This window comes from Sphaerodactylus townsendi, linkage group LG05, assembly GCF_021028975.2.
Source record: "Sphaerodactylus townsendi isolate TG3544 linkage group LG05, MPM_Stown_v2.3, whole genome shotgun sequence".
NCBI lineage: Eukaryota > Metazoa > Chordata > Lepidosauria > Squamata > Sphaerodactylidae > Sphaerodactylus > Sphaerodactylus townsendi.
The window spans coordinates 112,288,648-112,304,404 of record NC_059429.1 but is presented as its reverse complement, the minus strand read 5'-3'; the positions used below and the strand labels follow the sequence as shown (position 1 = coordinate 112,304,404).

Below are 15,757 nucleotides of genomic sequence, written 5' to 3'. Positions count from 1 at the left end.
AGAGCCAGTGAAGCAAGCTGCCCTGAAGAGAAAAAAAATTACCTTTCCTTGGAGAAATATGGGGCCTGTTGCATAAGAATAGATAGAACACATACACCATTCTCTTTTTAATTTGCTATTTGAGTGTGTGAAATGTCCAATATTGTTTCACGCCGAAGGGATTTTATTGCAAATAATTATATTGACTGCTCTAAATCCATTCAGGAAGAAAGCTTTTCGCTACTTCTCTACCCACAGCTAGAGTTGCATATTTCAGACCAGTGTACGTTGCAGTTACTTGGTAATCTTTCTGATAAACAAAATCAGAACAATGAAGCGATTTGATGCTTGTTGGATCCAGATCTGCAGGCACTGAACTGGTTAAGCTTCTCTGCCCTTTAATCCAACAGCAGCATTCTCAGATTAAAACTGAAGCCGGCAAATTGCCTTCAATACTAGAAAAATCCTTCCAGGAAGGTCGGAGCAGTTTATCCCTGATTGGAGTTCTATATAATGAATTTGAGTTAACATCTGTAATTGCTGTAGTTGCAGGAAAGCTCTGAAGGGCAATAATGCAAAACTACTTGGTGTGGCAGAGGAGGTTTGGAATGAGGTCAAACCTTCTCCATACAAATATGGATCTGGTTGAGAGGGAGGGCTAAATTGAGTTTGCAGAGGAAGTGAGATGATACAGTTATTTGTGGGCATAACAAGGTAAGGAGAAAGCCCTGCTGCTGCTGCTGCTGCTGCTTGTGTGTGTAAAGGGCCATCAAGTTGCAGCCAGCTTATAGCAACCCAGTAGGATTTCAAGGCAATAGACGTATGAGGTGGTTTGTCATTGCCTGTCTCTGGGTAGCAACCCTAATATTCCTTGGTGGTCTCCTTTCCTCGCTTAGCTTCTGAAATCTGACAAGATCAGGCTAGCCTGGGTTATCCAGGTCAGGACTGCTTCTTCTTACTTTGCTGTGAAATTGGTAACATATTGAAACACATTTAATAAATGTCAGCATAAACTGAACACTCACATTGAAATGAGTAAATTAGGAACAACATTCAGTGGGTTGAAGCCCAAAAATAGCTTCCACCAATGTTAGTGGACTGGAACTTCCCTGCTCCCCTGTGCTGCAGCCCAGTGATCTCCCTAACATTCGGCTCCTGGGGGACAGGGGATTCCCAGGCTCAACATGAGTTCCTCCCTTCAACAAGCAGAAATTATCATCAGGATCCAATCCAGTATCTTCTAGTGCAACCATTCTCAACCAGGGTTTTGTGGTACCCTGGGGTGCGGTGAGCATGTCCCAAGGGTACCGCGGCAACACTACCGCGCCCCCCGCTCATTTTTGTGGTGTCTCCCACCGGCTCCAGCAAGGACTGGAGCTGGCCCATGGGGCACGGCCTGCCGCAAGGTCAGCAGCCCCTCCCCCAGTGCTTCCTTTCACCCTGGGAGGGGAAGGTGGGGTGTGGCAAGCAGGGGCAATGGAAGGGGAAGGTGGGGGTGGCAGCAGGGGTACCGTGAGATATGAAGAGTGAGGTCAAGGGTACCCTGACCTCAAAAAGGTTGGGACACACTGTTCTAGTGCATTGCATTTTAAGCTGTTTATCATCATCATCATAGTCCATCTTTCTCACTGAGACCCAGGGAAGACGACAAGTATTTGCATAATTTGCATAACATTCAGCTCAATGAAGTATTTAAACAAAACTAGCAATCAAGCATAACTAGCAATTCATATTGTTATAATTAAATTTTGGACATGTCAAGGTCATGTGAGCATGCATGTCAGTATTTAAATTTTTGCCCAAACTTAGCCAGAGATGTTTTCCTAATAACTATTATATTTTCCTGTTGTTCACTAATAATTCTTGCAGCCAGTACTAGGATAAAAACAAGTTGCTATTTGGAATTTAGACTGAATTTCTTTGAGGTCGTGTATGTCAGAAATTTGTATTCACATTTTCCCAGGAACATTTTAGTTGGGAGGGGGAGATACTAGCACTAGCTACAATTGCCTTCGGTTTCCTGGACTTTTCCAGTGGGTCTTTTATCCTTCTACTCTGCCAGTTTGATTCATGGAACTTGTAGTGTTGAAATACACTCATAAATACACTTCAGATACGAGGGGCACATTACTCAAGAAAGAAAGCAAGATTTAGGTCTGAAAGAGGAGTGGCTACATTAGCGTAAAATTCCAGAGGGGGTTTTTGGCATGCAAATTAACTGATCTTGATTTAGAGATAAATTATTGCTTGCCATTTGGGATATTAGTTTGAACGTCCCCTTATCTACATTTATTTGAATCTAACTTGAGCTAAAAAGTATCTTATTTACCAGGGCTGAAAGCATGGACCGATTAATCAGTGCAATCAACCGAATGACATATTGAAATTTATGAGCCATGGTTTGTTTTCTTTTCTTTGCCCTTGTAAAGGCCTATTAGGAGACTTTCTCCTTAAGTTATACTCTCCTAGCTGCTAGAGGTCTCAGAAGAATGAGTGTTGGACCTCTTTGGTCCTACTAGACAATCAAAGAAAGCATGGTAGGTTTATAATTTTCATATATCATGGAACAACAATGACAATTAAGCTCCCTGAAATTATGGGCCTTTTTCTGTGTAGATGGAGTTCTCTGGAGTGGCCTTCCAGAATGGGTGTGGAGAGGGCCTTCGTTGGCTTCCTTTAGGAGGGCATGCAAGACTGTTGTTTCAAGGGACATTTGGAGGAGGGTGAAATTTTTCAACAGATTTGCCTGTCAGTTTTTAATCTGCATGTTTTTAATTCGTGTGCTGTTTTTGTTTCACAAATTCTCTTAACGTTCTGCATCCTTGCAACTTGCTGTTGTTCTGTTTGCCTCCTTGAGTCTAAGGAAATAAGATGGTACATAAATATTAGAATAAATAAGTAACAAGTAAGGTATTTTTAGAAGCAATTAACTGAGACTAAATCTCATGTCACAGATTTAGAAGAAGGACAGTTTAAGAAGGACCTCAAGAGGGACCATAGCTTTTTGTCTATGTTAACAGAAAGATTGTAAACTAGGGGAAAACAAATCATTGGGGAAAACAAATCACATTTGTTCTCTGGTACTGTGAATCGGTACTGATTTTCCATGTATCCTCAAAGTTGGTGAGAAGTTGAAGAATCTACCAGTTCTTTTCAGCATTTGAATTGTTCCATCTAGAAGAAATCTCTTGTACGGCTAAAATTAAGTAGGTCTAAAGCTAAGGAGTGGTAGGATCCTCATTTTCATTAGCGAAGATCTAATGAAAGCATTTGTTTTTATACCAAACCAAACCAGATGAGCTGCTGGAGTATCTGTGATTGGATCTTCCCAGTGTTTTTTAAAGGTTAATTACAGCTGCAGGATAATCAAGGCTGCTGTGCTGTGGGAAAGAACAATAACTCCACCCCCAAGCAGTTTTGATATAGAATGGATAATCCCTGGTTGTTATTAGTCTGGAAGCAAAAAAAAAGGTCAACCTCACCCCAAAAGCAGCAGCCTTCAGCCTTTCCAGATCCCGAACTCGCCTCTAATCTTCAATTCTCAGTGAAACAAAAGTTTCAAAAATTATGTTCACCATCTATTCTCACCATCACCACAAACACTGTTGCGTGTTTTTTTAAAAAAGCAAAAACCTATTGATTTCAGTGGTCAGACTGCAATGACTCTGTATAGGTTTTTAGTGTATGAGCAAAATAAGAGTAAAATAACAACAGACAACTGTTAATATGTACATATTGAAAAATGAATGAGTTTTTATGGCAATCTTAATTAAATCCTTGCCACGCCTTACATCCCCTTCAAAGAAGGCTTACGTGGGAAGGAAAGGAGCTGACATAGCCATACGTTTCTGTTCTCATCAACAAATGTTCCTTGGCTCCACTTGGTAGTGTTTAAGCCGGTGTATCATACCATCCCTTTCTCAGATTCACAATGTTTTCTTGTTCTGGCAGTTTAGACAAAAAAAGTACAAAGATGGCCAACATCTATGATTGATGGGTTTCACTTTTTTAAAAAATCAAAGTTATTTCACAATTAAGCTGGATCCACAAATTTCTAGATATTTCACAATTGTTGTGCTATAACAGTAGTTTGCAACAGGATTTTCCTGTGTCGCCTAGATTGCTGTAGCACAACAATATCATAACATACAATACTGTGTGGATGCAGCCTTCTCCTGGAAATAACTCCTGTTGATCTTGATGAAACTACCACATACTCACTTAGGCCTTTTCCTCATCCACAGATTTTCTCAGTGGTCACACTTTGTGTGATGGAAACATTTTCCATTAAATCATTCTGTTTACCTCCTGTCCTCCTGTCATTTTTAAGGTTTTTTTACCCTTGTTATTGATGGTGGTGGGATGCATCCATGATGCAGAAGAACCAAAAAAAACCCCTTTTTTTGCACAGGCACTCTAGCATTACTGCACAGTTACATTTTGAAGTGGTAATTCAAAAATGTCTCAGCCTCCATTTCTAATATTGAGAACTACCAATCCAAAATGGAAGCCATAACAACTCCTGGAGCAGGCACCACTACCTGAAGGAGCAGGAACATATAGCTCCCCCTCAACAAAGAACCACATTTTTCTGCCAAATTTGATTTGCAGTGATGCATGATACATACTGCAGCAGTTCCCTGCAGTGTTCCATCAGTAATGCAGACACCCCTTGCTTCAACCTTGCTCTCTGCCTAACATTGCATGGCTAATTTAATATGAAATTGACAAAGCTGATCCAATCCACCCTGCTTCTTTGTATCTGTTCCTGAACTTAACAATTCAAGTTCTATGTGAAATTGACAAAATTGATCCAGTCCACCTTCTCCTTTGTGTTTCTGCTTCAATATTACATTGCTAGTTCAAAGTGACAAAGAGGATTAAAAGAATGGCTGAAAGGGAGGTTGAGAAAGTACATGGAACGTGGATAATGGCAGTTGTTTGGTGGGCTGAAAAAATAAAAACTTTCAGCATGATTGGCTGAAGGGAACCTGACTCGGAAACAGATAAAAAAAGCATCATGGTTAAAGTGCTCATCAAAACAGTGGTGAAAGAATGAAGGAAAAACATTTCCTGAACCAAACCAGAGGAAAAAACATGCGAGATTTTTTTAAAGTAACATTTGGTGACACAATATGTTGTAAGTTACGCATATGGAAAAGACCCCAGATCTGAACTCTGTCAATAGATTGGATATTATATTCTGTATATGGCAGAAGTCTATATAGTTGCATCTTTGTTTATATTCATTTGACACAACCCTTTAGCCTCCATTTACTATGGCTCATTCCGCACATGTAGAATAATGCACTTTCAAACTGCTTTCAGTGCTCTTTGAAGCTGTGCGGAATGGCAAAATCCACTTGCAAACAGTTGTGAAAGTGGTTTGAAAATGCATTATTTTGCGTGTGCGGAAGGGGCCTATGATATTCTTCCTCCATACATCCCTGTTTCTGTCTCCTGTCGCTTTGCTACCTTCTTTCTGGTGTCAAACAGGAGACAGTATGCTTCCTAAGGCTACCAATGATAATAATAGATACTCTGACAGATCTCATTGGAACGTCCAAAATTATCTCACTTTTCTGGGACAGTATCCACAGAAGATCTTTTGAAGTTTCTTTGGCAATGTCCATGGTCAAGGAATACATTTTGTCAGTCTTTAAGGGCATCACAGGATTCCAGTTTTTATTTTGCTGCCACAGTCTAGCATGGCTTTTTCAAACAACAACAGAACATTATTCTATTACTAACATTCTTAACACAGCCTAAAATATCAGGAAGATGTCCATGGCAAGAAAGGCCCAGAAACACCATCGACAATGTTCTGTTCTTGTTGGCTACCCATCTTTTCTGTCAGGGGTGTCACAAATTGCAAGAATGTACTTTAGGTTGGTAGAATGCTGTAAATTTTGCTGAGCGTAGTGATAACATATATGCCAGTCTCATAGTAGACACCAATTAAATCTTAGTATTGAGCACACAGTCATCATCATCATCACCATCTTCATATATTACAGTAGAAGAGTGAGTTTCAAGTCTAGTAGCACCTTCAAGACCAACAAAATTTTCAGGATTATCGGTGTCCAAGAGTCAGAGCTCCCTTCATCAGATATACTTTGATCCTCTAACACTTATATACCAAAAATATTGATGGTCTTGAAGGTGCTACAGGACTTGACTTACACTCTTCTACTGCAGGTCAACATGGCTAAACTCCTGGATTTATTACAATGTCATGTTTGGATTTGGGATTTCAGAAATGGCAGTGTGTGGAAGACCCCAGCGGGAAGCTCAAGCTGCACAAATGCAAAGGGATGGCCAGTCTCAAAGCTCCCAGCAGCAGCAAAGGCCTGACCCATCTCATGCCCAAGTACTACAGCCAGATCAGTGAGGACTGCAACTGCGAGGAGAATGAATACAAGTTGAGCCCCTTCAGGAGACGGAAGAAGCTCTTCTCCAAGAAGAGTAAGTGAGGCCCTTGCACACCACAGAGAAAAAAGGCACGGTCAGTCCTGAAATAGTAGATGACCAGATGGTGCATTAAAGGCATACTAAGTGATGACACTAACTGTTCTAGAGAAGAGGATGTATCTTTTACCTTTTGAATGCAGGAGGGTCCAGGTTAAATCCCTAGCATTTCATATTAAAGAATCTCTGGTGCAGCTATTGAGGAAGATTTTTCCCTAACTGACATCTTGGTGAGGTGCTTGCTGCCAGTCAGAGTAGACAGTAACCAAGCAAGAAAAACCTATAGCCTTACTTGGTGTATGCCAGTTTAATCCGTTCACAGGTGGCTCAAAATGTCCTGGGTTGGTTTGAGCATTTTGCAGGATGCTACAGCACTCATTCACGCTTTACAAGGGTGTGGGTGCTCTCTGTTCCCAAAACCGCTTACCTCCTGATTTTTCCAGACAGGTTCAGCCAAAAGTGTCAAAGTTGATTTTTCACCAAGCCTGCCTCCAAAGTAGATTGGCTGTCCTTGGCAGAGGCCCAGCTCTTTTCTACACAGCCCATTCCACAGGCTCTGCTTTTAAAACTGGAGTGAAGTTAATATCTATATTTGAAGTGCCTAGTCTAATTATAGATTAAAAGAGCCAAACAGCCGCTCAGAATTATTATTCAGCTGTAAAGTTTCTTTTCGACTTCTTCCATAAATGCAGAGCCTTAATTATTTAGCAGATTAGGCTTTCTTGGTAATGACCTGGCACAAGCTTCAAACGGAGAGTTTAAATTGATTTTCTTCCTTTATATTTGCCATGCAAGCTGATTAGTAACTGCTAAGCTAATTTTTAGGCGAATAAAATTATTGGTTTCCAGGTGAAATTGCACAAGAAGCTCTTGCCGCTGAAAATTTGTGGCACAACAGGTAATCTTCAAATAATGCTTAAGCTTGAAGTTCAATTAACTTGTTCTTGAAGGGAAGGGTCATTGGAAACGAAAGCACTGTTAAGGTGAATTTGCTTGTAACTATGGAGCATTTGAAGACACTAATTTGGTAGGTAAATCTTAAATTTAAGAGTGAGGGAGCGTAAAAATAGTTTAGACCCTAAACATCTATCAGGCATTCAGCAAAGAACTTATCAGCACTTTTCCTAATCCCCGTAACACCCCTATTAAACAGGCAATTATCTCAGTTTTAAGGTGCCAGAGACCTGAGGGCCTTTCGAGGGAATCTTTTTTTGAATGTACTTAATACGTGGTATTTAATTTAGTAGAGAGACAGCCGAAAGGTCTTCCTTCATAGTTAGTACATTTCCTTTTCTAAGATATTGTATGCACCTCTCGCTCAGACACTAATATTTTGTCCCAGAGGAAAAGAACCGCATTCGGTGTTTGCTTTCATGAACTTTGAGTTCCCAGCATAGCTGAGACTTGATTTTGTATTTATGAACACTTTTTTCAAAATGAGTATTGGGGGGGGGGGCGGAGGGGGGGAAGTGTGCCTGTTATCTGAGCATTCCTTCCTTGTTCATAACATTACTCCATAAGTGCTGATGGTGTCATATGTATGCACTTTCCTGTGTGCTTTCCTTCTGAATAGTTCTGCTAAGGATTGCTCTTTATCTGATTTCCCCTGGCATTTATGGCTATACCCACACCCCTGCAGTATTCATGGTGGAAGGCTACTTAGAAATTTAAATGTTTCACTCCCCCCACCCCACCCCCAAACATACCAAGAAACAAGGGTGGAAGGTTCAATCTGGAACAACAGTATTTGGAAACAATTCCTGTGATATTACTCCCCACATATTTCTCTCTAGCAGCTACAGGGTGTTTGCATCCTCTGCCACTAGCACTGTGTTTGCACTGTCCTCTGCCACTAGCACTGTGTTTGCACTGTCCTCTGCCACTAGCACTGTGTTTGTATCCTCTGCCACTAGCACTTGATTTTGCATGCACAGAAGTGCCAGTGACAGAAGAAATGAGAGCTGCAGGAGAAGGCGGCCTCCACAGCAGCCAGAGAGAAGCACCAAGGAGTACAATATCAGGAGATCCAAGCCTCTGTGTCCCAGAAGCAGTCATACTTCCTGTAGCGAAGATACCCATTCAGTGAAAGACTGTTTGAAGGGAGGAGATCCCGGAATTCTTCCCAATCACCCATATTTTCATTAAGAAAAGGTTTATCATTAAAGAATTTCTGCACATCTGCAACTGGCCAGCGGTGGCTTCTTTGCTGACCAATAGCACTACATGTGCAGGGCATATTTTCAGATTCGAACTGAAGAAGAACTTCTGGAGGAAGTGGCAGTGAGTCTGTAACAACACCTGAGCAATGTGAGCAGGCGGGTTTCTATACCTGCAGTGCAATCCTAATCAGAGTTGCACCCTTCTAAGTCCGCTGATGTCAATAAGGCTTAGCAAGGTTAAATTCTATTTAGGATGCATTGGAAACCAGGCAGTTGCCAACTTCAGTAACACCTACTTTTCTGTAGTGTGTGTGCATGAGCTGTTTGGGTAAGTGAAGGCGAATGATACAAAATGATCGAGCCTGCTTTGAATTCTGAAAGCAGAGGCATTTTGATAGTGTGGTGCTTTCCTTCCTTTGCCAACCTCACTGCTTCCCTAGCCCCTAAATATCTCTTATTTATAGGACTAACATGTGCCAGGGGAAACAACAAACCAATGGCTGCATACAGGTGAAGGTACAAATGTGTGCATTGCAGCATGCCCAGTATGAAGAGGATGTAGCAGTATGAGAAACACAGCGTATTCCTTTATTAATGTATTTGTTTCATTTATAGTCCACCTTTCTCATTGAAACTGAAGGCAGATTGCAAAATATAAAAAAGTTCAGACAGCATAAATCACTGAGAAAGCAATACAAGAGGACTAAAATTAAATCAGATTTTTTAAAAAAGATCTGCTAAAATCATGACATAACATAATGCAGAAAGTGCATACAGAAAAGATAGACTGTGGCTTTTGTTATTACAATTTAGAGCCACTGAAGATGAGCAAAGGAAATGAAATGGATTTCCATGAGCTACATGACTTGAAAGGCTTAACACAGGGTTCGTGCTGTATATTTCTGCCTGTACTCTGAGAGCGTTTCCCCACTTACCATGAGCCCCCTATGCCGCGCGCTACTCTCAGCGCGCGTCATTTCTGGCGTGCACCCGGGCTTCCCCACGAAAGCACGGTTTTGAAGAGCACCAGGAATGACGTGCGCTGAGGGGGCGCGACAGCGGCAGTGTCGGGACGGCTGCGTTGTCACCGCCCCTGTAGTGGGGAGTGCCAGGGGACCCCGCACTACTTGGCTACAGTAGCACACAGCAGAAGTGAGAAAACGCTATGAGATCACCTGAGGAAACCCTGGTATAGGAACCCATTATGTACATGAACATCTAGTGGGGACCCATACATGTCCTTTTCAGCAGCCTCCATTTGGAATGGCTTCCCCCCAGAAATCAGGTCTGGTGCCATCCTTTATAGACCTTCTGACAGCAGTTAAAGTCTTCTTTATTTTTTATTTCTGAAATCCTTTCAGGATTAGATCCCTGCTCTGGCTTCAAGCTTCAAATGTAGACAACTATTGTTGAATCCTTTATCTGCCCTTTCCCTTATTTTATTGGCTGATTATCCACTGGTGCTGTGGCACATGGTGGGACAGGAAGTGCATCCAGGGTGAGAAAAACACACTTCCTCTTGCCCCAACACTCTTCCTCTTGCCCTTTGCATGCTTCTCCTCGGGGAGAGCAAGAAAGCTACTGGTGCAACCTTTCACACCAGGATGGGGCAGGCCAGGGAATGCCAGCAGTGGGTAATTGGCCATTATTAACTGGAAATTGGAACTGAATTGAACTGAATTGGAAAGGTGGCACATAAGTAGCACGTAAGTAGCCTAAATAAATAAAGTATTAGTGTTTAGATTTGTATGGCATGACTTATTAACAGCATTTGCATGTGGCACAAACACCACCATAGATTTTTTTATTGACTGGCAGCATCGGAGTTAAGGTTTCCCCCTGCCAAGTAGTTTCAGGAAGGAGAGGAGAAACTCTGAGAAGTTCCTTCCTTTTGAACTGAGCAGTCTAAGAGGGAGAAACTCGGCTTGTGCTGCTTCTCTCTTTCAGTGTTCCAGTATGCAGGGTGCAGAATGAGAATCTGATTGGTTATTAAAAAGTGATGCGGGGGGGGGGGAGATCTTAATTTATTATGTCATGAGCATTCATGGTCTGTTTCATCAAGTGCATGCTGGGGAAACCCAGTATGCAGTTATATGTGCATAGAGCAGAAAGGGCAAGAACAGCACAGTTAAAAATCCATAAAATGCAATCTGTGACATTTCTATGCAAGAGTGTTGCCTACAGGAGACTTGTCTTTGTGAATACTTTGTTTCACTGAAGCCTGAAATTTCATCCAAGGCTCTGGCTGATAATACGGAAAGATCCCTAACATCTTTGGTTCTGTGCAAACAGTCATGCTCTATTATAATGGTGCAAACATTGGGTGTGCTTGCTTGGACAGATGCCCATTCCTAGGAGGTAAGAAAGCTTGTAAGAGAAAGTACCATATTTCTATGCTAGATTTCTGGAGTTTCTTTTGAACATCTGCTCTCACAAGTGTAGTAGGCATTAGGTCCAGGGGATGAAGGATTTAGACAATTCCGTTTTTTTCCTGTTTGAAAATTCCTTCTCCTGTGTAGTATGGCGTCCTTCAAAGGAATGCAGCCAGTATTTTCACTTTCTGTATTTCCATAAGAGCCCTGCCTATCATGCTGGCTATAATGAGAATGAAATCTCCTGAGGGAATGGAATTATCAAAGCCTATCGCCTATCTGAAATTAACACTCTCTTTGAGAAGCTGGCAAGTTGGTTGCAGTATCCAAGTAGCAGTGAACACCAAAGTTGAAGTACATTAGCTCCAGTGTGGTTTAGTAGTTAAGAGCAGGTGGACTCTTAATCTGGAAAACTGGATTTGATTCCCCACTCCTCCACATGGGTGGCAGACTCTAATCTGGTGAACCAGGGCCCTTTCCGCACAGCAAATGTAAAACGGGTTGCAGGTGGGATAAATGAACCCGTCATAGCCCTGGGCCATTCGCATGGCTGGGTGTCCCATGGTCAGCGAGCGCATTGGCCGGGGTGCACGCCTTCACACAGAGGTGCTTTCCCCCCCCCCCCCACTCACCTCCCTCCGCTGGGTAGCTACGAAGCCTGGCAGGCATGGACCTCCACTGCCATGCTGCCATCCCTGTGCTCCTCCGTAGCTGTGCAGCAGAGAGGTGGGGACTGGGAAAAAAGGGAAGCGCAGCCAAGTAATGCTCTTCCCAGGGAAACCATTCACATGACTGCTGCTGCAATCCACATTAAAACAAAAAAAATTGTAGGTGGTGTGATTCTTGAAAAACCCGGGTTGCGGGGGAACGCAGAGCAAACTCGCGTTAGGGGCGGGATCCGTGTGACCCCCCCCCCCCCCCCACACACACACACACACAGGTTTTATGCCATGGTTAGCCTGCGTTTATTGGCCAGTGCAGAAGGGGCCCAGGTTTGTTTCCCCACTCTGACACATGAAGTCTGCTGGTGACCTTGGGCTAGCCACAGTTCTTTCTGAACTCTCTCAGTCCCACCTACCTCACCAGGTGTCTGTTGTGGGGAGGGGAAGGTAGTGATAAGCTGCTTTGAGACTCCTTACAGGAGAGAAAAGCAGGCTATAAATCCAAACTCCTTTTCTTAAACATAGAGAAAAACAATATATAAAGAAAAACAATATATAAAACCCAGTTCTTCTTCTTCTTCTTCTTCTTCTTCTTCTTCTTCTTCTTCTTCTTCTAAAAGTTGGTAAGGTCCTTTTTTGTAGGAATCTATAGACACATTAGTATCCATTCATCTAAGGTTAAAGTTTCCCACTCAAGACTCTTAAGGGTTCAGGCTTCTTAGATCCATACAGCGCCTCTGACATGCTGAGATTAGAGACAAGGAGCCTGCACGCATCAGTTCAAAAGAATGAAGGTTTATTGATGGATGACATCGTGGCAGAATGAGGAACACAAAGTACAATTCATCCTTGTTACACCCCATTACTAGGTTTTAGCTCCATTAGAGTACTACATTGCTATATTTGAGCCCTTCAGGGGCAGAGCGGTCTATCAAGTCGAATTTAATAATAATAATAATAATAATAATAATAATAATAATAATAATAATAATAATAATAATAATAATAATAATAATAATAATAATACAAGCAGAGGCATAATACTGTTGCTCAGGTGATTCACTGGAACTTGTGCCACAACTACCATCTGCCTGTGACAAAGAACTGGTGGAATCCCAAACCTGAAAAGGTCACTAAAAATGAACACCTAAAACTACTCTGGGACTTCCGAATTCAGACTGACAAAGTTTTGGAACACAATACTCCTGACCTCACAATTGTGGAAAAAAAGAAAGTGTGGATAGTCGATGTTGCAATTCCTGGTGACAGCAGAATTGATGAGAAGCAACTGGAAAAACTCACACGATACGAGGATTTAAGGATTGAACTACAAAGACTCTGGCACAGACCAGTAAAGGTGCTCCCAGTGGTGATCGGCACACTGGGTGCAGTGCCTAAAGACCTTGGACGGCACTTAAAAACAATCGGCGCTGACAAAATCACCATATGTCAGCTGCAAAAGACCACCCTACTCAGCTCTGCACGCATTATTCGTCGATACATCACACAGTCCTAGATGCTTGGGAAGTGTCCGACGTGTGATGTAATACAAAATCCAGCATATTGATCTTGTTTGCTGTGTATAACTGTTTTTGTATCAATAATAATAATAACAACCACAGCAACAACAACAATATGAAGCTAGAGTCATGCAGTACAAACAAAATCAACTTTTCCAGTGTGATCGAAGGCAGTTCTACCAGAGTCTGAATCAGAAGGCAGCTGTGAAGAATGAAAAACCAGAAAAAACAGCTACCAATACATTCTGGAAAGATTTGTGGGAAACAGAAAAAGACTACAACAAAAATTCTGGGTGGATAAAAGACTTCGAAAAGAAATTTTCAAAGAACAAAATGAGAAACTTGGAAATAACACCAGAAATGATCAGTAAAAGAGTGAAGAAAGTCAAGAACTAGGCCTGGCAATGATCAGTTGCATGGATTTTGGCTCAAATATCTGACCAGCCTGCACATTTGTCTGTTTCTTTCAAGTGTTTTAGAAAACATGATCAACCTGTTGTAGTTCTTTGCTGCAGTTCATGAAAGGGGTCCTGAGCAACTCTTGGAAACAGAAAAGAAAGCACTTGTATGGAAGGAAATCAGATGGCTTTGAGAAACATTTCATAATTGAGAATTAATTGACACAAACACCTTGGTACCAAAACTGCCTCAGCATCAGTTTCAAGGATGATATTTACCCAAGACAGAAAAACCAGGCTAGAATGTTCTCACAAGATATGGTGTCGTCTCTATTCTGCCATTCAAAGCAAAGAATTATTCTGCTACCCAACAGAGTGTGGAAAGACACTAGTGTGAATGTGGACTAGTTACTTGGAAAGTAGTTAAAACACGAAGCAAAACCAAACTCATTATAGCAGACAGAAGGGGGGGAAAGTCAAATGTAATTAGGCCAAGGAAAGAGGAACGCACCCCAAGTAATCTTCTGAAAGGGCATTAGAGGTGGAGGAGCAAAATACAGTTAGCGCTGCTTTCAGTTTAATAGCGTTTTTCAAATTAAGTGTACCTAATAGCATGGATAAAGCTGGCCATTTAAAAAAAGTTCAAGAATATTTTTTAACATGGGCAGAAGGGAAATATATTGGACTTGAGTCAGTATAAAGGGAAAACTTGGGTTAGTATTTCCCACCCTCCAATGAACAGTGTCCTATAGATTATTTGTTGGAACCATGCAACAAAGCCTCACTGGGTGATTTCGCACAGGCCAAATATTATTAGGGGTGTGGAAAAAGTATTATTGGGGAGAATTTCCTACAGAACTCACCCCCCAAAATGCTTCAAACCTGTTATAATTGACTAAACCCAGGTTAAATGAAAATTGCTAAATTAGTGACTTTTTTCCCTTTAACCCAGGTTTCAAATGCTTCCTGCTTGCCTGTGCACCTAGCCACCATTATAGTGGATTCAGTCCATCATTATGGTGAATTCTCCAGGCACCCGTAGTTAGAGTGGATTTTCTGGGCAACCACCATTTTGTGCCCATGAGTGTGGGGGAGGGGCGGATTCTCAGGTGAGGGGATTCTTGGATGTGCGGGTCGCAGGGAAGCACAGCATTTCCTGTGTGAACCATGCCACATCCTGAGCCGGGATTCCAGTGATCCTGGATGACCCCTGCACCCATCGTGCAAACAGTGACATAGGCAACATGGGTTCATTTAACATGTTTGTGTTGCCTGTGCAGAAGCAACCACTGTTTCCTTCTAGTTAATAGAGTGGTACCAATCAAGGAGTCAGAGATTAGCAACATGGCTAGCAATCGTAGACTGCATAATTTGTGAGTTTACAAAGTCTACAATATTTACATTTAAAGGACTGTGTCTTAGTGATGCATCAGTACACCTTCAAGTGTTTCTCTCATACAAACATAAGTACATTCACAATCACTAGTCAACAGTATTACAATAATACTATTATAATTGCTTCCCTAGTCTCCTCAAGGATAGCTAGTAACTAAATATTGAAACCCCAGCATAAACTGGCCAGCTTTCAGATATGTTCTGGCTTCAAAAGTCTTCAAAGAGCATGTGGTATCTACAATATATATACGACTATTCACATTTACATTACAGTTCCAAATCTAAAGGCAGGGCTTCCATTCTACGTACTTTCAGTGTTGATCATTAAGTCACATATAAGCTTGTTCTTACAAAAATCTAAATCAGAATAAATATATACATGAGAAAGTCCCTATTTCAACAGAGAAATTCTGTCTTAATACATCTAAAAAGCAAATGCAGAATCAGACAGAACAAATGTATCTGCAAAGTTTTCTCTTGCTGCAAAAATGTCCTTGAGACAAAAGAGCTCCGATTATCACTTGTAGGCCAGCTGCCAGCACACCTACTCATGTGTAGTGGTAATTAAAGTTGTACAGTTCACAAAAAGCAGAAAAGTCCAGGTTGGAATTAAGTCCCAGTTAGTGTAAAGTTTGTAGACTGTGGGTGTTAAATGCCCTATTCTTTGCCGTTCTTGTTGTATATTAGTTTGCATATCTCTTTCCTCCACAGTTGCCAATATGAAGAAGCAAAGGGATTCAGGCTTGTGTTGTTTTTGCACACAGTGTTCTCAAGGGGTGTTTCCATGACCTTGTTTTGAATCCA

General features: G+C 41.7%; 1 protein-coding gene across 1 annotated transcript in view; it reads left to right on the top strand.

The window, feature by feature from the left end:
• The window catches only part of SULF2 (sulfatase 2), a 158,646-nt gene that overhangs the window by 122,935 nt on the left and 19,954 nt on the right, over positions 1–15,757 (top strand). The window contains exon 11 of the mRNA XM_048496285.1: positions 6,237–6,444. Coding sequence (XP_048352242.1) covers positions 6,237–6,444 — 208 coding nt within the window. The remainder of the gene's footprint in view (positions 1–6,236; positions 6,445–15,757) is intronic.